At 50.3% G+C, this 23,133-nt stretch overlaps 2 protein-coding genes and 1 long non-coding RNA gene across 3 annotated transcripts; all 3 read right to left on the bottom strand.

Moving 5' to 3' along the window:
- Positions 1 to 7,151: 7,151 nt before the first annotated feature.
- Positions 7,152 to 9,937, bottom strand: LOC111257649. The gene is made up of 2 exons (XR_002678200.1): positions 8,596 to 9,937; positions 7,152 to 7,547 (listed from the first exon to the last, which is right to left on the bottom strand). It is a non-coding gene; the product is annotated as an uncharacterized LOC111257649 (long non-coding RNA).
- An 809-nt stretch (positions 9,938 to 10,746) lies between these two features.
- LOC101786770 (pathogenesis-related protein 5) lies at positions 10,747 to 13,180 on the bottom strand. Its single transcript, XM_004974086.4, has 3 exons — positions 12,541 to 13,180; positions 11,727 to 12,402; positions 10,747 to 11,290 (listed from the first exon to the last, which is right to left on the bottom strand). The coding sequence occupies exons 1-3, from the start codon at positions 12,611 to 12,613 to the stop codon at positions 11,089 to 11,091; spliced, it is 951 nt and encodes a 316-aa protein (XP_004974143.1). The 5' UTR covers positions 12,614 to 13,180; the 3' UTR covers positions 10,747 to 11,088.
- Positions 13,181 to 15,783: 2,603 nt separating this feature from the next.
- On the bottom strand, positions 15,784 to 18,355 carry LOC101786384. Its single transcript, XM_004974085.4, has 2 exons — positions 16,251 to 18,355; positions 15,784 to 16,142 (listed from the first exon to the last, which is right to left on the bottom strand). The coding sequence occupies exon 1, from the start codon at positions 18,216 to 18,218 to the stop codon at positions 16,323 to 16,325; it is 1,896 nt and encodes a 631-aa protein (XP_004974142.1). The 5' UTR covers positions 18,219 to 18,355; the 3' UTR covers positions 15,784 to 16,142; positions 16,251 to 16,322.
- Between the last annotated feature and the right edge of the window lie 4,778 nt (positions 18,356 to 23,133).

The raw sequence follows: 23,133 nt of genomic DNA, 5'->3' as shown, positions 1-23,133 counted from the left end.
ACTGGTTTTTGAAGTAAAAGAAAATAAATTGAAATAATTAATCTATTTTTTTAAGTATATACACATGGATTGATTTTTAAAGTATAATATCCATGTATCAAGGGAGGATGAAGTTTCTAACCTTTAGAACACTTGAATGAGTGAAATCTCCAAGAAATAGTCACAAATCCGGCAGCACCTCCCTTGTGGCGCTATGGATAAGGTGAAGTTCCAGGTGTGGTTAATTATCTAGAGAATATAGAAAAATTCTTGAATTAGCGAGAAATGAACATTATTTTCTTACAATTTGATAACGTAAATTGGTTTTTGAAGTATAAGCAAATGAATTAAAATACTTAATCTAATTTTTCTAAGTACATACACATGGATTGATTTTTGAAGTATAAGCAAATGAATTGAAATACTTAATCTAATTTTTCTAAGTATATGCACTTGGATCGGTTTTTGATGTATAAGCATATGAATTGAAATACTTAATCTAACTTTTCTAAGTATATACACATGAACTGGTTTTTGACGTATAAGAAAATGAATTGAAATACTTAATCTAATTTACTTACCTCATATTTGAAAAGTACTAAACTATGAAATTATTCTCTAACCTCATATCAATTTCTTTGACTAGTACAAATCATGGCATCCAAAAATTTGTAGATTATTCTACAAATCACAAATATGAGCTCTAAATAACACATTCATATAAATGAAAATTTTTACCATTATACCTTATTCTAAATATCACAAAATACTCTAGCTCTAAAGCATAAAACTTAGTATACGAACCATTTATCAAGGGAGGATGAAGTTTCTAACCTTTAGAACACTTGAATGAGTGAAATCCCCTAAATAACACATTCATATAAATAAAAAATTTCCCCATTATACCTTATTCTAAAAATCAAAAAATACTCTAGTTCTAAAGTATAAAACTTAGTATACTAACCATGGATCAAGGGAGGATGAAGTTTCTAACCTTTAGAACACTTGAATGAGTGAAATCCCCAAGAAATGGTCACAAATTCGGCAAAACCTCCCCCTATTTCGCCATGGACATGGTGAAGCTCGAGCTAGAGGATGGGGCTCGGGCTGGAGGAAGAAGTAGTGGTATTTGTAGGAGGAAAATTAGTATCGGTTGGAGATAAAAAATGGTACTAAAGGGGTGCCCTCTAGTACCGGTTGAGGGTGCCCTCTAGTACCGGTTGTTGCCCCCAACCGGTACTAGAGGGGGGGGGGGTGCCACACTAGTACCGGGTTGGTGCAGCAACCGATACTAGAGGGTACCCCCTTTAGTACCGGTTGATGTCACCAACCGGTACTAGAGGGTGTGTGGAGCATTAGTACCGATTGGTGGCACCAACCGGTACTAATGTGCACCCTTTAGTACCGGTTGTTGCCCCCAACCGTTACTAAAGGGGTTCTCGGGGCGCGCTCCAGGCAGTATACGTAGGAACCGATACTAATGCTAGAATTAGTACCGTTCCAAATGTGACCGGTACGAACCCTAGGGACGAGAGGTCATATTTATAGTAGTGAAGCTTAACTTACAGAGGTGACTGACATTGGACTACTACATGATAAGGTTCATGGAGACCTACATAGTATGTTACATAGATTGTAGATACATTCATGTGGTAAGTTTGGTTTTCACTTCCGCACTACATGCCTACATTCAGATTGAAGGCATAGCATGCCGTTGCAATTGCTGTGGCAAAACATTGCCAGGGATTAGTTGAAGGCAAAAGAGAGCACCATTGCAATGATGTACCTGGAAACAAACCAAATAATACATAAGTGAGAATCATTTTTCTCAAAAGGTACTATTGTTAACACTGGTTTTTGACCAGAGTCAATGGTTGAGGATAAGGTTCCAAGAGCTGATGAAAGAAGAGGCAAGCAGGGAAAGTTAGGCGCATCCGCCAGGGTCAATGACGGAAGGATCAGAGTCCCGGAGCCGATAGAAGCCAAAAGAGCACGATGTGAACACGGTGTCTCCACCAAATAAGAGAAAGCGTGAAGAAAGTTATCTTAGGTAGTTTTTAGGCAATAATTATAATAGCTTGTGTCGTAATCAACTAGGACTTTATCTTGCTCTAGGGTATAAATATAAACCCGTGAGCCCTGTAATAGATATCTCTCGATCAATCAATACAATTTTTTGACGTCACGCCACCAAACCCTTACGAGTAGGAGTAATGTACCTTTTCGACAAGTTCCTTCTAGCGTGCAGGGCTGCATCAGCTTCGATCTCATACGAGCTTATAAGTACCATCACCCGATCATTACGACCTCTATCAGAACTTTCTAACTTAAATCTTATATTCTGATATTGTAGAGGGAGGAGGTGGGTGGCTACTAGGGGTTTTCGGGACCAGGATTTGTCAGTGGCCGTCGGAGGTGAGCAGCTCCGCTGCCGGCGATTTGCCGTCGCCATTTTCGGCCTCGACTTTTTTTCTTGGAAAGGGAACCTTTGGACCCCTTCGACCGAGTTGGTGAAAAGACACCTGCTTTATGGGCCTCGAACATGCTGGGCTGAGCATGGAGCTTTTGTCTCTCTTGCGCCCCTCTCCCCACGAACTCAAAATTACCTTCAAAAAAGAAAAATTATATCTACTTTCTTGGAAAAAAGAAGTTTCCAATGTTTGAAATTCGTGCGGAAGTTGAAAGCCATCAAATCTACCCTTCTGCTTCTGTCTTCCTATTAACCCTAGTGATAGATCATGCATACACGCTTGTGGCTTCTCCATCAAGCTCGCCATGCGTCGCCAAGGAACCAAGGAGTTAGGGTTTCTAGGGTTGGGGATTAGCGTTTCGGGGCTAGGGGTTGTGTGCCTCCGGCATAGAGAGAAGCTTGAGAGGCCTGTTTGCTCAATGATGGTGATGGGAGAGATGGTGGCAAGGGCAAGATGTCGGGAGCTACCGACAGGACAGCGGGAGATAACCAGATGGGTGGGCTTTGAATCAGGAGAAAAAAAAATCAATTGGCATCAAGAGATCTTATTCGAAACTATGCTACCTACTTCTCTTTGCTTTGTCCTTCTCTCTACATTCCTCTCCCAGCATATTATCTTCCGCACATTTGTTTTTGGGTTTGTGTGTGTGTGTGTGTTGGGGGGAGGGCCTTACTTTGTATGTATATTCACACTAGGGCGGTCACCACCCCTAATTTGATAAACAATCTAGTGGATGTGCAGGATTCTATGTTTTGAATCAGCACAACCACATTGCTCAACCAATTGACAAATGTTGCGCCCTTTCATCTACTGTGTACAAAACATCCAAGTGAAGACTTCTTTCGCAAAATGCCAGCACCCTCGGTCCGTGATGGGGATCTTCATCAGCTGCTCATCAATCGTGTCGGTATCATCATCATCATCATCATCACCTCCGTCTTCTTCTGCCGTGTTCCATTTCAAATGAATAGTTTTGGGTTTGATTTGGGTGACACCACCCAGAGTCATGCGCCTGATTGAATTTTTGGAGCGCTCAAACAAGGTGGTCACCAGTTGCATCTCCTCATGCGCCCTGTGAAGCCAGTTATTTCCACTTCTTCTAGGGCTTCTAGCCCTATCTACCCATGAATCTTGCGCTTATCTGTAAGTGATTCACAAAAACACTCATGCTTCCGAGGGACCTAAAGTTTATAGAGCAAAGCAAACAGTCAGCAACAATGTGCATGTAGGCCTCGAATTTACAAGATCAGGGAGTATTTTTACTATGGAACAACAGTACATGTACAGTACTTACCCGCGTGGTATCATGAAATGTTGAGACGCAAAGATCTCAAGCGAGGGAACCTCATGAGCAAGGACGACACACTTGGCACAAGGTCACGCGCCGGTAAACACCATGCACTCAGCTCCATGCTCCTAACATTGGCAAACGGCGGCGCGCCTTGCGCCGTCAGATCGACGAACTCGTCGTCGGCGATGGCAGCGTCGGGCTTCTCCTCGTAGTGGTGAAGCCACGCGTCGACGTGCTCGACGCCAGGGCACCTTCTCCAAGAGCCACGAGCCGACGTCAACGTCGCGGTGGCAGTACTTGCCGTGCATCTCTAGCCAAAGTTTATCGAGGCGGCGAACGCTGGCCAGGTCATGTATGTCCAACTCCGGCGGCGGCGCGTCCCTGAAGCAGTGGTGCATGCTGATCTCCTCCAGCCTCGGCGCCGCGATCCTCGCCACCTTGCCCGCGGCGGCGTCCTCGATGCCGCGCATTGGGTTGTGGAAGCAGAGGGTGAGCCTGACGGCGCGCAGGCTGGGGGCCGTCATGTCCAGCGTCCGCAGGTCGAGTGCGAGCGTCACCTCAAGCTCTCCGAGCGCCTCGGAACGGAGCACCAGCTGGCGCAGCCGTCTGGGCTCCGAGATGACAAGCCTGCGGAGACGAGGGCATCAGGACGTGACCAAGTCGCCGAGGGTACCCGCGCCGGCGAACACCGGCGAGGAGAGCGAGAGCTCCGTCAGCGCCTCGTACCGTGCCGCGGTGGCGGCCGGTAGCCGGAGCCTATGCTTTAAGAGAGTCAGCTGGATGGACGTCGCCCTACCGTGGCTGGGCAGCTCGACGGCGTGGCGCCGATCGGTCGGCGCCCCGAGCTGGAGCTCGAGGAAGCCGGCGACGCGCCGCCCGGCGTAGCGGAGCCACTCGTTGACCTGCTCCAGCGATGTGCAGCCTGAGCCCGAGCCAGTTCGAGAGACACAGATCTTGAGGGACTTGATGCCGGAGTCGTCGCGCTGGGCGAGGGCCCAGTCCACGAACCCGGCGAAGTGGGTGGGCACGGCGTACTTCTCCAGGCGGTCTGTGAAGGCGAGGTTCTTGGCATGGACCCACACGCGCCGCCATCGGCGCGAGAGCACGGCCGTGCTTGTGACGGCGTGCGCGTCGGCCAGGAAGCCGAGGATGACGTGCAGCAGGTCGTCGGGGAGGGCGCTGATCCGATCGAGATCCCCGGTTCTTGAGCAATCCCTGGTCTTCCTGACATGATGAAGAACACGCAAAGGCACATAGCACAGGAATCTGCTCTGCCTGCTCGACAATGTTCGTTCAGTTACACTGGGTGATTACAGCCGAGATGACGAATAGTTCCCAGACACAACTGGTAAGGTAGATATCAGTTGCATGAACATCTACCTCACACGCGGCCAAGAACAAGCAAAGGCACATAACGCAGAAATTCTGCCATGTCTGCTTCACAAGGTTCATTCACTTACACTGGGTGCTTAAAACTTCTCTGCAGCTCCAAATTCGTGTCAGTGCATCAACACATACTCGGAAAGACCCAAACAGATTGACAAAACTCCATTGGTGCTTTACCAACTGGGTAGTTAATAATGCGTTCAGTAACAGATTCATCAACCAAAGAATGCACTCGCAAAAGCCCTGGGATTGTGTAGTATATGCAGTCGCCTCGAATACCCCGATGATCAGGACCCAGGCACCCTGCAAAACGATAATTTGCAAGGAACAGGGTGCATCCACCAAGGCTAGAAATTCTCTCCCACTCCCTCTCCCCAGATTGCCACCGGAAAACATGGAACGTCCGTCGGCGGTGGTGTTTCGGTCTGGTAACAAGTATCAGCTCACCGCAACACTCAGCAAGACAGAACACTGAACTCCGACGAACAATCTCTGCATCCAATTCACCTCCAAGAAACTCCAATTCCACTGAATCGCTCTTGTCTGATAGCTTGACAGCAGCAAGATGGTAACCAGCGGTGACCAGCGCGTAGAGAGTGCCATTCACAAAGATCATATCATGGAAGCAACAGGGATTGCGGATTGACGCCACGCGCCACTTGGGGATCTCCAGGAAGCAGTACTGGAGGTTCAGGTGGCTCCAGGCGACGAGTAGGTCACCGGAGAGGAGAAGAACGGAGAAGGGGCTCGGGGGGCTGGGGAGGCGGGTCCGCTCGCCGTAGAGCACGTGGACAATGCGGAGCTGGCAGCGGTCCCGCAGATCCACGGCGATGCGGCAGCCGAGGGAGTGGATGTCGGCCGCCTCGCCGGTGAGGTGCGTGCGTGTGAGGCGGAAGCGGAGGAAGCCGCGGCGGATGTGGAGGAGGGCGTGGGACGCGGTGGCCGCGTCGGGGACGAGGAGGAGCGGCGCCTGGGAGGCGAGGTTGGGCGCGGCCAGCGGGAGCGCCACGCGGCAGACGGAGCGGAGGGCGAAGAAGTCCTGGAGGCTCGTCAGGCGGCTCGCGATCTCGCGGAGCAGGTCCGGAGGGAAGTTCAGCGACGACGACATGGCGGTTACGGGGTTCCGGGAAGGGCACGCGGTAGCCGGAGGCGAACGGCCACGCCGGCGATTCGCCATCGCCATCTGTGCTCTGCTCTCGACCTAGTCGGCGAGTTGGGTTCGACTCCGATCGAGCCCGCGACAACGTGAGACTCTCCGCGCATTAGCCTGTTTGGTGGGCTCCGCAGGCTATGGAAAGGGGCCGGGCTGGGAAGTCACGACGGGCTGTAGATGGGCTTGAGTGACGCCGGTTGTGTTGTGTGGGTGGAGCGGCCTGAGAGCGCATTATGGGCCACCATTAGGCTGGACGGGCTTGCTGCATGCGCCGCGTTCTTGGCATCTTAAAAAATGTTTATTCTCTTGCGTTTGTATATCGGAATGCTAAAGAATACTCTCTCAAATTGTTCCATTTTAACTTTTTTTTACGTGCATATATTTTTCTATGTATCAAATATAGAATCCGTTTGGATGCTTTCCCCCGTTTGCCGTGCCAAAACAACGGCCGGCTAAACTTTGGTCGTCGATTTGGCCGCCCAGGAATTGGCCGAGACAAGGCGCACAAATGGATTGAGCATGGGCACAGGGCATCATCATGTTCCAGCTTCTCCTTACTTACGTGATTGATCATTTCAAAGTGTTCACAAGGATTCCTGCAGCAACTAGCAAATGAAACACATTGCAGCGTCGCGGTTGTCTGCTAGAACACCTGATCTTCAATTTGTCAATGCAGATGGCTTTGTTTAGTGTACCCTGATCCATATACGGTATGATCAAACAGACCAAATGTCCATTACTGGAGATATAGCAGGTGTCCAGTAGAACACATGAGCCCCCAGTCTTGCACAGTCTCACAGTCTCAGATTGCAAGGTAAGACCATCGCAGTTCCGAAAACACGCATCAGCGATGAGGAATATGCGAGGCACATGCATAACACAGGAATACTATTTTGACTTCACGCCAGCATTACACGCATCACAACAGTCCTTCAGATGCACTTCTAGTTAACTGCTTAACAAAAAGCATTCGAATCCATCATCTGCGCCAGAAGGATTTTCACATACACACAGGTCGTTAAAGTACTTCCACAATGAAGTTCAAGGTCATCTTTTGCCTTTGGCTACATGCTTGTAATAACACCAAGAGATGCAGACGATCACTATTAAGATCATGAACCTGTAATAACACCAAATGAAGTCACTACAGCAAGACTGCATGCTTGCATCCGGACTGAAGCTCCTAACATGTCACCGCCACAGCTGTGCTGGGACACCACCAGTGACTAGTTGAAACGCAAAAGAGAGAACCATTATGATCATGAACCTGTCATAACACCAAACAAGACAAGTCAGAGTCATTTTTTTACTAAAAAAATACAATTCTGTGAGGGCATGAGTAATTGTCGATTTCCATGGAAATTGCTGTGCACCCGGTTAGAATTTATTGTGCAAAAGTTCATAAAACATATGCACTACTGTCGACATACTAAAAATACAAGATATCATATTCAAAGGCTAAAATATGAATTGTGTGCCCGCGCGTTGCTATGGATCATAAGTTAATGACTGTAAATTCCAAAATCAAATCATCCAAGGGTCCTAATGTGCCAATGGGGTTGTGTGGAAATTTACCATTCTCTATTTATACAGATATTTGTGTTGCATACAAATATTCCATAGTATATTTCAATGCCACCTCTAAAAGAAAGTGAACAAAACCATCAATCATTTCCTTCAGTAAAGGAGAATCACAAACCGACACATAGGTTACATTTCTAGAGGAATGCTTTTCTTCATGTTTCTGACTAACTGATAAACAAAAATGCTAGGTGCATAAATTAAAAAGCAACTAAAAATCACTTGACATTCACTTCAGGAAATGTCGTTGAAGAAAAATAGAGGCCATAACAACTGTGTTTTAGTCAGAAATTGATGAAGGTTCGCATGAAGGAGGATCTAGATAGGTTATCTTGTATATAATCAGACACCAGCTGGAGCTGTATTTTTTTTCCATCTGCCAGAAACATGTTTATATGCCACATCCCATGTGGGAGAATCAAGATCGTTCAAGCCTATCAAATTGGGTATAAAGAGGATGCATTAGCAGCTGCACTGTGCATTCCCATACTGGGTAATCATGTCATATTTATGTGCATGTAAGTACTACTAGTAGCTGGAACACATATGCAGCTTCACAGAGGAAGAAGTGAAACATGATTAAGAGTTTAGACAGAACTTGATAGCCTACAAATTATCGATGTCAATACTTCGATAACTTAGGAGGCTACCTATTCATATGCAAGCTGAAACAACATGCTCATACAGACAAAAGACTAATCAATAATGCCAAGTAAATAAAGGGGAAAGTGTACCTAAAGTCATACGAGTGCATCAACACATGCTCGGAAGGACCCAAGTCAGAGTACACATATCCAATGGTACTGCTCCTCCTTGGTATTCGGCGACAAATCTGTTGAAAGACCCATCATCCAAAGAATACTCGTACCAATCCCCAGCGGTATCTTCTGTTATGGAGTCCCCTCGAATGCCCTTATGATCAGGACTGAGGCATCCTACAAACAATCATCTGCGAGAAACAGCATGCACCCACCAAGGCTAGTAATCCTCTCCCACTTCGCCTCCCCCAACTTCCACTTGAAGACATGGTAGACCCGTGGATCGAATTCCATGGTGCTAATCAGTATCAGCTCACCACAGCACTCAGCAAGGTGCAACTGGCGCGCGGGGGGGGGGGGGGGGGGGGGGTGGCGGGCGTGTGGAGATGATTCCTCATGCTTTCGCACAATGGATGCATCCAAATTGCCTCCGAGAAGCACCAATTCCACCCGATTCTTGTATTCTGACAGCTCGACAACAGCAAGAATGTAACCTGGGGTAACCAGTGCGTAGAGGACGCCATTCACACAGGCCAAACTATGAAGCTTGTAGGGCTCGATGATTGACGCCACACGCTAGTCAGCGGCTTCGAGGCGACAGTAATGGATGGCGCGGTCGAAGTACTCCCAGGTGAGGACGAGGTCGCCGTAGAGGAGGACGCGGGAGATGCGCTCCGGGGGACTGGAGAGGCAGGTTCGCTCGCCTGTGAGGAGGTTAACGATGCTGAGGTTGAAGCGGGTGGGCTGGCCCACAAGTCCCCTGATTGGAACCCCCCTGATTTCATAGATGGCGACACGGAAGCCGAGTGAGTGGAAGTCAATAAAGGCGTACTCGTCGCCGGCGAGAGGGGGTGCGGTGGAAGCGGAAGCGGTGGATCCGGCGGAGGGTTGGGTGGAAGGGGGCATGGGATTCGGTGTCCTCGAACGGGACGAGGAGGAGCGGCGCTTGGGAGGCGAGGTTGTATGGGGTCAGCGGGAAGTACGGTAGGTGCGGCAGGCGGCGCGGAGGGCGAAGAAGTCCTGGAGGCTAGTGAGGCGCCTCGCGACCTCGGAGATCAGATCCGGCGGGAAGGACGGCGAGGATGCGGTGGCCGGGGGGGAGCGGCTCCGCCTATGGTTAGCCGGAGGGGAGCCGCGCGGCCTACAGTTGGCTGGCGGGGAGAGGCTCCGCCGGCGACTGGTAGCCGCCATTTTTGCTCACGGCCTAACCCTAACCGGCCGCCGGTGTGGTGAGTTCGCCTCCGACTCCGACCAGCGACCACTGTGCAGTGTGGGGGCCAGCAGTGTACTGCAGGCTACCTATTGGGCTCCGAAGATTGTGGTCCGAGATGAGATGTCAATGTGGGCTAACGTTGGGCCGAATGGGATTCCCGTTCGAAATGCATAACCAGAAGCCTGTTGTGAGAGACACGAGCCTTTTCAACACAAATGAAGGTTGAAACAAAAGGAGGTCGACTTGTTTTACTTCAATTTATAAGTATATTTTCTTTGCTTGGAGTGATCCTATCGTGGTAGAAAATAAAATTCCATGGCTCATAGGTGCTCCTATGCTTCCTCTGCTCATACTGACAGGACTAGGAGTGATCTACCACAGCTATCCTGTCAAATTCTGGTTACTTTGCTTCAGTGCGATATCAACTCACTAACACCTTATCATAGCCCGCCACTTTTCTTCCTTTGGTCAGCACTATCGACGATTTTGCCTTTGCCTTTCTTCCCCTTTTCGTCCTTTTCAAAAAAAGAAAAAGAAAAAGGCCATCTGCTTCCTTTTCCTTTCGGATAAATGCTCCATTCTGATCAGAAAGAATTTTGGAGTATCGCACTGCCAATAGAATCTCAAACTTTCCCCTCTTTATAAAAAAAAACCTTTTTCCCTCTGGATGAGATCTGTCACTACCTTGCTTATCATTCAACTCTTGTAATTGCTACATCAGGGGAGAGCAGCAAAGTGACAGCTCAATGCCTCAATCATAATCTGCAGGGTTCTAACCTGCATCACTGTGCGGCCTTTAAAAAAAAGAAAAAAAAACTCAACCAATGTGTACCTCTGCAAATCAAATGGTACAATATCTATTTGTGATACTTTTTATGCGCCTTGCTGAAATAAAGACAGAGAGAAAAAGGGCCTGATGACAACAGAGTATCAGATCTCATATTCTTCTCATTCCAAAGTGCAGCCGGATCATTCGCAGCCGGATCAACATGCTGCATCTCGATCATGCCCCAAAGAAAAAACAGTTGATGCACAAAGAAGGATATAATGCAAGGAGCAATGTTTCTGAAAGGCAATGAACCAATGCAATGCATTTACGGAACTGCAATTGCCAACTTGTAATTCATGATTCCTTCTCTAGCACCTATCCACAAGCAAAAAGCCTACACAATATTCTCTTCCCATTGCTGATCACTACTGCTCTAATCCTCTTTCGTGGATCACTCCTATGGATCAAGAACTGCAACCTTGCCGAATCATAGCAAGCTGAACAGAGGTTGCTCCAGTGCAACAAGTGCGATCACCACAGCGATTGCCAGGGCAGACTGGAGTATAATGGACGCCGACCATAACTCTACTTTCAGAGCACCAGCGTCGCTTTTTCTCAAGGAAGCAAGCCACACCGAATCTTCGAGCTGCTCATGGCTTGGCCTCCGCGATGAGTGTTTGGATTTATCGCTGCAAAAGTTTCAAGGAAAACAAAAGGATTGCTCATATAAGATCGGGTTTGCATAGTACATTACTCCTATGTTCCTAATAAAAAAGCTAATACCATGAACTTTGTTAGGCCAATTTAAGCAACAGATGTTAGACTCTCCGTCAGTGTGATGTGTTTATCGCAGTTGCAAGTTCCCACAAGGCAATTGCAACTTCCTAGTCAGACCCAACTCACAACGTGGCAAGGTTCTGTGTGGGGGCAGAAGAAAGGCAAAGATGGCAAGAGAGGAAGAGTACAAATCAAAGCTTCTTTGCTTTGCTCCAAGCCTAACTCTTTCCCCCATTCGACATTCTGAATCACGATCTCACATTTGCTCCAAGCCTAATGTTCAAATCTGCAGCTGAAACTGAACGAGCTAGAAAATTTGGGCAAGAAAGACAAGAGGTAAAAAGGCACCTGGACGGGGTGGATTTGGGGCAGAAGGTGATGGTGTAGTCGGTGTGGTTGCAGGTGAAGGTGGAGGTGGCGTCGTCGTAGGCGTAGCTGTAGGACTTGGGGCACGCCGACTTGAAGAGCTGCGAGTACTGGGAGGGGTGGCAGGTGTTGGGGTTGCCGTAGGCGCCGTTGCAGCAGTACTCGGGGCTCCCGAACGCCTCGCAGGCGCTGCGGCACGCGCGGCCGTCGTCGGCGCGGAGCTCGTCGGGGCACCGCTCGTTGAGATCGACGAGGCAGCCCGTGTCGGGGCACTCCGGCGCGGCGGCCTGGACGAGCATGGGCAGGTTGTATCCGTCGACAAGGCTGACGTCGTAGAAGTCCTTGCCGCTGGCGCCGTCGAGTGTGAACTCGGCGAGCGTGGCGGGCGGTGACGCCCCCGCGCCGCGGCACTCGACCTCGCCGGAGCCGCAGTCGCCCGTGGCGCAGGAGCCCTTGCCGGAGGCGTCGAAGTTGCAGCCGGAGCGGCCCCAGAAGCGGCCCGACCACCCCTGCGGCGCGTACAGGGAGCGCGACTGCCCCGGCTCCAGCGCGAAGCCCGTCGTCTCCAGCGGCGGCGTCCCCGAGCCCGACAGCAGGCCCGGCCACACCGTGTCGGGGCACCGGTTGGTGAAGGTGAACGTGATGCCGCGCACCGACCCTGCGCCAGGGCGCACCTCGATTCAAATCCAAATCCCGAAAGCTCGCGCCTTCGCCCCCCAAATCCGAAGCAATCCAGGCCGAATAATCGCTACTAGAACATTACGGGCGCGCCGCCGGCAAATCAGTCAGCACGTACCTTGGAGGAAGGAGAGGATGAGGACGGCGATCGAGGCCGGCGAGCCGTGCAGGCGCGACCGAGAAGCCGCCATTGGAGCCGCGGTCTTTGGAGGGAGAGGGACGCCCGAGACTCGACTGGAGAGGGAGGCGTGCTGTGGCTGTTAGGGAGCTCGATGGTCAGGCTGGACGATTGGTGGTAGCCAGCTAGAGGTAAGTCAGGAGGAGTCGGGGCGGGGGCGGCCGGGTAATAAGGCGGCGGCGGCGGCGGCGGCGGTTGAGGAGTGGAGGGGGAGGGGAAGGGGGAAGTGGGCGCGACCGGCACGGCCCATAACCCCACCTCACCTCGCTTCTGGAGCGGGGGAACGGCTACAGGGAGGCGTGCCGTGCGTGGGCGCGGCCGTGTAGGTGTAGGGAAGCCCTTTCCCACTGGCGCCGTGCCGGTTTTGTAACCGCCGGGGCGGTCGGCCGGACGGCGAGATCAAGACCGGCCGGCAACCAGACCAGTCAAACTCACCAGTGGATTCTTCGCACGTAAGCAAACCAGGCCATGGCTGCGGCGTCGTCCAAGATGAGGAGAGCTTTTTAGCCGTGCCTCGTCAGTCAGGTGCGGACACCAGGCTGCCGTGCTAACGAAAGCCACACCACCACACGGCTGACGGCTCATTCATCTGGCGATTCCCTTTTTTTGTGAAGGGAAAAGAGAAGCCGCGTGGAAAAGGTAACAAAAGCATCGGCCCGGCCCGCAGCACGTCGTTCCCCACCATCGCCGCATTCGCCGTGCCCATCGACGGCCGCCAGCCCAGCACCGACGGACGGACGGACGCCTTGCTCCGTCCCGTTGCTGCGTCGGCGTCTGCGCGCGACGATGTGACCGGCCATCATCATCACCATCATCGGCAGCGCGTGGCGACGGATGCGTCGTCTGACGGTGGGGAACTAGCGTCGTGTCAGCGCCACGCCGGCGAGGACGGGGAAAGATCTGCGCCGTCGGCCGGCAGGCCCTGACGCTGCTTTTGCGCTTTCCTTGATCCTTGTTGGGTCAAGTGAGCAGTGACCGGCGGCGGCCCTGGCGTCTGCACTGCACTGCGAGATCTGAATAGGATCCACTCCAAACCAGACCCCCTATCTTGGCGAGATCGCGAGGGCATGAACCACGACAGATGCACCTACGATACGAATTCGTCGGAGCAATTTGTCTGCTGCTGAAAACGGACTGAACCCGACGGCGTACATGACGATAACACGCCGATTTGCACGTCTCAATCGTCAATCGGATCCCAATAGGACATACACTAGCAATCAGCAATGTCATTGGGGCCATCAGCAATGTCGGCCGTCCCTCCCTGACGCTGTTTTGCCTTGTTCCTCCTCGTTGGGTGAAGAGCGATGGGTCGTCGTCGCTGATCAGGTGTTCAGGCTGCGCCGTCGTGGTTGCACATCACTTTGCAGCTCAGCTTGATGGTGACCTATCAAGATCGAGATACTACTTCTCACTCTCTCAAGCAATCAAGAATCTTTCAGATTTTTCTCCCCCCTGCAAAACAAGAATCAGTCGCCTTGGACGATGTCAGACAGAGCTTCTTCTCTCTTTTTTTTCTGTAAAAAGCATGCTACGACGGATCGAATGCCCAGTAGCATCTTAATCTTGCGGGGCATACCTACCTCACCTCGGATATTCGCCTCGGATATTCAGGTCATATCAGATGTTTGATACATGGTCTAATTTTCATATAGGATGTTTGATACCAATTAGAAAAGCTAAATGTGAACTAATTATAAAACTAATTGTATAAGCCGTGGCTAATTCGCGAGACGAATCTATTAAACCTAATTAATCCATGATCACACATATTTACTGTAACACCACATGATCAAATCATAAACTAATTAGGTTTAATATTCGTCTCGCGAATTAATCTTCATTTATGCGATTGATTTTATAATTAACCTATATTTAATACTTTTAATTAGTATCTAAATATTTGATATAACAGAACTAATAGTACGTGGAACGGGGAGTAAAATTTACTCGGGATCTGACCACTCGTAGAAATGGATGGCGACGTCAGCGTACTTCAATTCTACACGACAGATGCACCTGTCAATTCGCCGGAGCAAATTGTCTACCGACGGTGTGCATGACGATAAGATGTTGATTGCATCAGGTCTGAATCGGATCCAAATAGGACGTACACTAGCAGCAAAAAAAAAAACGATCCCGTCGAAGCATGAGAGCGACATTTTGAGGAAGGGTTGGCAACAGACTAGATGTCGCATACGAGAATCGCTACTGCAACCAAGAAGGAAACCTGATACCTTCTGCCTTTCTGAACTGAGAAATGGGTAGTTTCTTCCAGAAGTAGCCAAAAAAAAAACAGCCAAATAGAAGGCATGAAGCCTAATTTCTCCAGTGTTTTATTCAGAAAGAACCTACCTGCAAACTGAACTTCGTGGAAACAGGAGCTAAATTATTCTGAATTTCATAATTCACATGTGGATGCATAATACCAAACAGGGAAGCTGCTGCCTTTAACTGTTCAAATTAACAAATGAAGCTCCAATTTCATTTTTGCTCAGAGTTCGCTGGGGGGAAAACATCATGATTAATGGTAGAAATTCCTGAGCTAGCACAGTATATGAATGGGTTTCTTACAGTCAGAAAAGAAACCACATTATTCGAGTCAAATAAATTCTTCTCAGTAAATGAAGACCCTAATATACACTGATTATCAGGGTCATGTCAGAGTACGATATTTCTATCTCCTCCCAGAAAGGGGATGTATTTCTGTTCATCACCAAAAGAGATACAACCAACTGAATCAAGCCATGTAATAAGAAAGTCACTACTGCAACCAAGAAGGAAACCTGATACCTTCTGCCTTTCTGAACTGAGAAATGAGTAGTTTCTTCCAGAAGTAGTAAAAGGATTAACATCCAAATAAAAGGCATCAGAAGCCTAATTTCTCCAATGCAATGTTTTCTTCAGAACATAGTGGGTTATTACCTGCAAGGTGAACTTCGTGGACAGGAGCTAAATTGTTCTGAATTCCATAACTCACATGTGGATGGATAATATACATACAAACTGGGACACTGCTGCCATTGATTGTTCAAATTAACAAATGAAGATCCAATGTGATTTGTGCTCACAGAGTTCGTTGGAAAAAAAAACAGCACGATTAATGGCAGAAATTCCTGAATTAGCACAGCATATGGATGTATTTCTTACAATCAGAAAAGAAACCACATGATTCGAGTCAAATAAATTCTTCTCAGTAAGTGAAGACCTAATATACATCCATAATCAGGGTCAAGTGACAGTACATAGTACAATATGCTGATCTCCTCCCAGAAAGGGGGCTGCACTTCTGTTCATTACTGAAACAGATACAGTAAGAGTAAGCATCAAATTAATCCTACAAAACCTTCTGATGTCCTCTAACAAAAAATTACTGATTCACTCCAGTATCAAGGGCTACTGATCTCCCCTAGAAAGAGCTAGCTATGCACTGTTCACCACCAATGAGGTACAGGTTGAGAATGAGCATAAAGAACCTACAAACAAAACCTTCTGGTATTCCTCAAACAAAAAATGTACCGATCGCCTCTGGTATCAGGAACCTAGGTCCCAGACAAACATGAAAACGCACGGATTACTTCACAAGAATTATTTCACCTATATAAGTTTGTTTCAGAAGAAAAGGTTAATCAAACTATGAATGGAGTTACCTGATCTATATACAGTAGTCAGCTCATGTGAATGTCTTCTCAACATTGCGTTGCTGCAACAAAACTGCTTGATCAGTAGTAGCCTTTTGCTACTCTGGACTGGTAGAGCTCCATCCTGATCTTGGCCTCGGGCAGCAAGCTCTCGATCAAAGGATCTTGCGACATGTAGCCTTGCTTGCAGGCCCAGTCGAGCACCGTCAGGATCTCGGCCTGCACGAGCTCCTCGCTGTCGGGGACGTTGTGCGCGAGGAAGCAGACGAGGATGAGCGCCGCCGTCTGGACCGCCTGCTCACCGAAGTAGACGTGCTGGACCAGGTGCTTGGCGCCACCGTGGGCGACGATCGCCTTGCAGTGGTCCACGTGCAGGTAGTTCTCCGTGGACGCGAACTTGGTCAGCGCCGCCGCCGCCTCCAGGCTCACCTCCGCCTCCCGCTCGTCGAGGAGCCTGACGAGCGGCCCGATGACCCTCGTCTCCGTCGCCCGGAACGTCCTCGACAGGCACCCCAGGCAGGTGATGCAGGGCACGAGGAGCTCGTCGTAGTCGGCCTTCTCCACGACGCGGAGGAGCTGGTCCACGACGGCGCGGGCCGAGGGGGACGTCGGCTTGAACGCCGACCGCCGGAGCTCCGGGTTCTGCTCGGCGACGCGGCAGATCTCCATGAGCGCCATCGCCGAGTTGTACCGCACGTCGCACGTGGCCTTCTCGAGCAGGATCGAGAAGCAGAGCAGCGCCCTCGACTCCGTGATGTTCTTGCAGATGGCCGGGTTGCCCGTGGCGAGCGTGCCCAGCGCCCTGGCGGCGTGGGATTTCAGGTAGGCCTTGATCTCCGGGTCCTCGGACTCCCTCCCCCGCGTGCTCGCCGCCGACATGGACGCGTTGTGCACCCTCGTCCCGGCGAGGCTGGTGGGCCTGGCGCTGCTGGGACCGGGAGCCGCCGCGCTCGAGCTGGAGGTGCCTGCTGTCCCGCTGCAGCCCACGACGGGTTTCGCCGCCGTGGCGTCCGGCGGGTCCTGCGAAGAGGTGTCGTTGGTCTTCTTGTCCATGACGACGGAGTGGATGGACATCTTGGATGCGACGGCGTACTTGGAGTGCTCCTGCACCGTCTCGAAGGCGATGTGGGAGACGAGGAGGCGGATGACGTTGTGCTGGAGGAAGGCGTCCTGGCATTTGGGATGGTTAGCGGCGAGCTCGGAGACGGCCCACGCCACCATGCCCTGGACCTTCATGGGCGCTTCCTTGAGGATCTTGACGAAGGAGGTGCAGACCCCCGCGAGGATCATGAGGTCGACGCACTCGGGGTCGCGGGCGAGGAGCCCGATGGCGAGCGCGGCGCTCTCCTGCGCGTCGGCGCGTCCCTCCTTGATGAGGCGCAGCAGCGGCGGGACGCCGTCCTCCTCGATGATGAGCTTGCCGTAGCGGTCGTTGTCGCGCGCGAGGGAGACGACGCTGGCGGCGGCGTCGGCGCGGGCCTCGAGCCCGCCGTACTGCAGCACGGCGATCTGCTCCCAAATGAGGAAGAGGATGGGCTCGTTCTGCGCGATGGGGGGCAGGCCGATGTGGTCGTCTTCGTCGTCCTGGTCGTCGCCGTCGTCGTCGGCGGCGGCGTAGCTGGAGACGCGGAGGATCCAGGTGAGGTCCCCGAGGGAGTTGTCGAGCAGGGACGCGGCCTTCTTGAAGGAGCCCGCGGGGATGATGGTGAGGACGCGGCGGAGGAGGCCGCCGCAGCAGCAGCGCTCCAGGAGCGCGGCGGCCTTGTCGAGCGCCCTGACCGTGTCCTCGAGGATGCGGCGCGCGGGGCGCTCGTAGAGCTCGGCGCGCGCCGCCTGGCGGAGCAGCGTGGTAACGCGCTCGATCCGGGACTTGAGGTTCTGGCACTCGCTCCGGCACGCCTGCGCCTCGTCCGCCCACTTGATCAGCTGCTCCGCCAGCTGGATCGGCCGCGCCAGGCTCGCCCTCAGGTCGTCCATCCCCCCAGGGGGGGCCAAGAGGCAACTCCGGTGGACCGGACGACGGGATCGGCCAATGCCGAGGAACTCGCGGCCGGCCGCCGGCCGGCTGCCGTCCGGCGGCGGAGGAAGGGCCGGGAAACCGGTTGGCGCGGTGATGCCGGAGTTGAGGAGCTAAATTTGGAAGGGGGGAGGAAGGGTGGAGGCGAGGCGGGTGGCCTGCCCTAGATGGCGAGATCGTGCCATTGCGATCGTGGGATGGAGGGAAAGAGGCGGACGGGGGAAGGGGATGAGGCGCAAGCACTTCTCTGCTCGGTTCGTGTCCTCGGTGCTCGATCAGGGGCCGCTGGATCAAGGTTCGACAGTCCCGATGGAGCGCCATGAGACCCTTGGCTTCTTCGTCTGGAACCTCACTCACCCGTGTCGAAATAGTGGCAGTGCAACCAAACGTCGTCGTAACAACATGCAGGCGTGCGGCTGCAACTTGGTTAGGACTCCTCCAATGGTACAGTACCTAACTCTAATCACTATAGGAGGCAACCCCTCCAACGATCAACTCTTAGCACATAGCTCATAATATGAATGACCCCACATGTCATCCTCACGTATTCTTAAAGTGCGTGTATGAGATTATCTCATGATTAAGAGAGAGCTCTTCTTTTTCTCCTATTAAAATATGAGAAAATATTATATGAGCTAGCTCATATGTGATCATTGGAGGAGGTCTTAGTTCATTTTTCGCGAAGGGAAAAGTGCCCAACATTCTTTCTATCTTTCGGCCGTCCGCTGGGCCGGCTTGGCGGCTTGAAGCCCAACTTCTTCTAAAACCACTTGCTATGAAGTCCTAACATGCAATGTGCCCGTCGCTATTCTATCAGTGGTAGGCAATATGCCTGTCGACAACGTCAATTTCGAGGATTTGGCGACTCAGTCTTTTGAAGGTGCTCATAGGGGTAGGGTTGTGTGCGTGTGTTCGTAGGGGTGAGTGTGCGTGCGTGTACATGAGCGTCTACATCTGTACTGTGTTATTTGAAAAAAAAAATATCTAGGAAACACTCGAGTGTTTCAACCCAACTGAACACTTGAAATTCCAGGCCATCGGATCATGAACGAACGACTTGATTTGCTTCTTCTTCCTTGGTCTTCTTCAACCTCTGAACACAGCGCCTTCATCTTCTACGCTGGAGCTTCCTCGCTCCAACCTGTTAGAGATAAAGAGTTTGGTTGTAATTGGAATAGGATATCTGGAAGATTATCTTTGGCCGGTTAGATATTCTTGTAACAGATATGCATTTGTAAATAGTTTGGCCAAAGATATCTCCTAGAGAAGTCCTATATATTGTAATTTCCTGTGTGCTATTGGCACAACATCATAACATGCAACCGTTGCATCCTTAAGGTTGGGGCAACGTTCCACGCAGCGCAAGCGCCTCTGTTATCTTTCATAGTAATCAGAGCATAGAATTAGATCCATGGCTTCAAGCTCAAGTGTCTCCAATCCCCTACTTGGCTTTCAGATCACAGAGAAGTTGAGTAAGAGCAGCTATGCGCTCTGGAAGGCGCAGGTGCTCACCGCCATACGTGGTGTCCAGATGGAAGGCTTCATCACCGGCAAGACCGGCGCTCCCCCACCTAAGATCGATGACAAGTTGTCCGACGGCAAGATCGTCAATGCCAAATCCGGCATATGAAGAGTGATATGCCTGGGATTAGCAAGTCCTTGGGCTCATCTTCTCAAGCGTGGGGAAGGATGCCCTCATGCAGATTGCTGCTGCAAAGACGGTGGCACATGCATGGCAAGAGATCAAGAACATGTTCACCGCCCAGACTAGGGCTCGGTCGGTGAATGTGCGCCTAGCATTGACAACTAAAAAGAAAGGTACATTGTCAATTACTGAATATTATGCCAAGATGAAAGGGTTTGCAGATGAGATGGTGGCATCTGGAAAGCCGCTAGATGATGAAGAACTTGTCGCGTACATCGTCAACGGATTGGATTCTGAATTCAATCCCGTGGTGTCGGCGCTCGTCACGAGGGTCAAACCGATCTTGGTTACTGAGCTCTACTCCCAGCTGCTCAGCTTCAAGAATTGGCTTGAACTCCAAGATGGCTCGGGATCCTCCATCAACAATATCATCAAGGGCGGCTGTGGCTCTCCTGGAGGGCGCGGTGGCAGGAGCTGTGGTCGTGGCTCTGGGCATGGTGGCCGTGGTGGTTTTGGCCATGGACGCGGCAACTAGAACCAGCCGCAGCTCAATCAAGGAAGTCAGCGCTGCCCATCTGGGAGCTCCAATGACAGCCGCCCTCTCTGCTAAGTCTGCTTCAAGAAGGGGCACCTCGCCTCTTATTGCTAGCATTGCTACGATGACACTTACGTTCCCAACGAGCGCCTCATTGCTGCTGCCTTCAACAACTCCTACAGTGTGGATACTAATTGGTATACCGACATTGGGGCTACGGATCACGTCACAAGCGAGCTAGAGAAGCTCTCCTTCCGTGACAAATACAAGGGAGGCGAACACATTCATACAGCAAGCGGTGCAGGTACGGAGACCAAACATGTTGGTCATACTATTGTTCCAACCCGTTCAAGAGATTTACACCTTAAAAACGTCTTACATGTTCCTCAACTAGAAAAAATCTTGTCTCCGTTCATCGCCTTGCTAAAGATAATTCCACTTTTCTTGAATTTCACCCTGATTATTTTCTTATCAAGGATCAGTCCATGAAGAAAACAATCCTTAGAGGGAGATGTCACAAGGGTCTCTACCCTCTTCCTTCAGTGCATCATCCAGTCAAGCAGGTGTTTGGAGTCATCAAGCCATCCCTTGCACGGTGGCATAGTCGTCTGGGTCATCCCGCTTATCCCATTGTTAGCAAGATTCTTAGCAACAACAATCAACCTTGTTCAGTTGAGAATAATAAAGAGTCAGTCTGTAATGCTTGTCAAAAGGCAAAAAGTCATCAATTGCCTTATCCTAGATCGACGAGTGTCTCTAGTTTTCCCTTAGAACTTATTTATTCAGATGTCTGGGGCCCTGCACCCACTTCTGCTGGAGGAAAGAAATATTATGTTAGTTTCATTGATGATTATAGCAAATTCACATGGATTTATTTGCTTAAATTTAAATCCGAGGTTTTCCAAAAGTTTCATGAGTTTCAAAATCCAGTTGAAAGGATGTTCGACAGAAAAATCATCGCTATGCAGACTAACTGGGGAGACGAGTATCAAAAACTCTACACCTTCTTCGATAAAGTCGGCATCTCCCGTCACATTTCCTGTCCCTATGCACACCAACAGAATGGTGCAGCAGAACGTAAGCATCTTCATATTGTAGAAGTTGGTTTATCCCTCCTTGCTCATGCATCTATGCCTTTGAAATTTTGGAACGAAGCCTTCCTATCAGCTACATATCTCATAAATCGTGTTCCTAGCAAAGTTATTCACCATGAAACACCTTTAGAGCGTCTCTTTGATCAAAAACCAGATTACTCTTTCTTTAGAACCTTTGGGTGTGCATGCTGGCCCAATCTTAGACCATACAATAAGCACAAACTCGAATTCAGATCCAAGCAGTGTGCCTTCCTTGGGTACAGTCAACATCACAAAGGGTTCAAGTGTCTTGACATAGCTTCAGGTCGAGTTTATATTTCCAGAGACGTCGTCTTTGATGAGACGGAATTTCCCTTCTTTAAGCTACATGAAAAGAGGAGCTCGTCTACGCTCTGAAATCTCCCTCCTTCCCTCCCATCTTCTCAATCCTTCTGTTGGGGTGGAACATATAGGTGGCCACTTGTCTGATTCTCCTAATATTACTAATGGTTCAGGTGAAATTTGTGAAGAACATGTTCGACCAGGTTTCAGGATTACCAGGCATATCCGTGTGCGATTCTACGCGTGAATCCGCTCCCGCCACATCAGGGCACGTACAACAGTTTAGACAGTGGCTGTCTATTTAACTTGCCATGTCAGACACAGACAGCTAAAAAGATAGCTTGTACAGTGAGCCGTCTATTTAGCTGTCTGCAAGCTATTTAATTCATTCATAAAAATAGTGATCAAGTGTTCATTTCATCTTTGTAGCTATTTTGTGGTGTAACTTTTTGTTTCATTTAAGTCCCCTCTAGATTAAGAGACAGCAACTTTGTATCGCATAGTGACATGCTCGGGCACGCATACGTCCACTGCAAGTTAACTTTCGTGAGCATAGCTATCACAAAGTGTAGAAAATTGCAACCCGTCCATACTCTGTAAATTGCAACAGACACCATCCCAGTCACAGTTGCCGTACAACTCATTGGGCCTCCCAGGACAGCATGGCTTACTCCTATGTTTGATATGTTGCAGGCTTCAACTGTACTAAAAAATGCAAAAGGATGGTAACAAATAAAGAATGCTAGTAAACATGATACTAGTTCATATGTCCTGCTAGTCCTGATTATTCATTTCATTCAACTGTTAGGTAGCACTCTTTAAGTTCCGGGCAGCATATATGTACCTTTGCCACAAATAAACAAACAAACGTTGCAAGGAGAGCTAAAAGTAACTGGAGATCACATCAGGATGGTATGGCTTCAAATGAAAGGTGTAATTTCAGAAGTAATTTACCATGTCGCTGGATCAGAAGATTGAGGAAAGCTCCACGGTTGAGGCATGGAGCTTTGACCGGCGCCGGTGAAGAAGCTGCCAGAGCTATTGAAGAAGCAGCTCCCATCGGCGAAGGAGGTCGGTGAAGCTCCAGGTACACCCGCGCCGTTCTGCTCCGGCTGAGGTGCGGCGAGGCCCATACTCCCTAGCTCCGGAGCCGCCGCAGGTCCCCCAACGGGCTTCCGCATCTGCGCCGCTGCAGCTCCAACGGTGGGCTTCCCAATCGACGACTCGGCCGTTCCTTTGCGCATTGACGAGGACACGGGTCCCTTCTCCGCTGCCGAGAT

This window comes from Setaria italica, chromosome VI (assembly GCF_000263155.2).
Source record: "Setaria italica strain Yugu1 chromosome VI, Setaria_italica_v2.0, whole genome shotgun sequence".
Classification (NCBI taxonomy): domain Eukaryota; kingdom Viridiplantae; phylum Streptophyta; class Magnoliopsida; order Poales; family Poaceae; genus Setaria; species Setaria italica.
The sequence above is the reverse complement of the archived record's forward strand: the minus strand, read 5'-3'. Positions and strand labels throughout refer to the sequence as shown.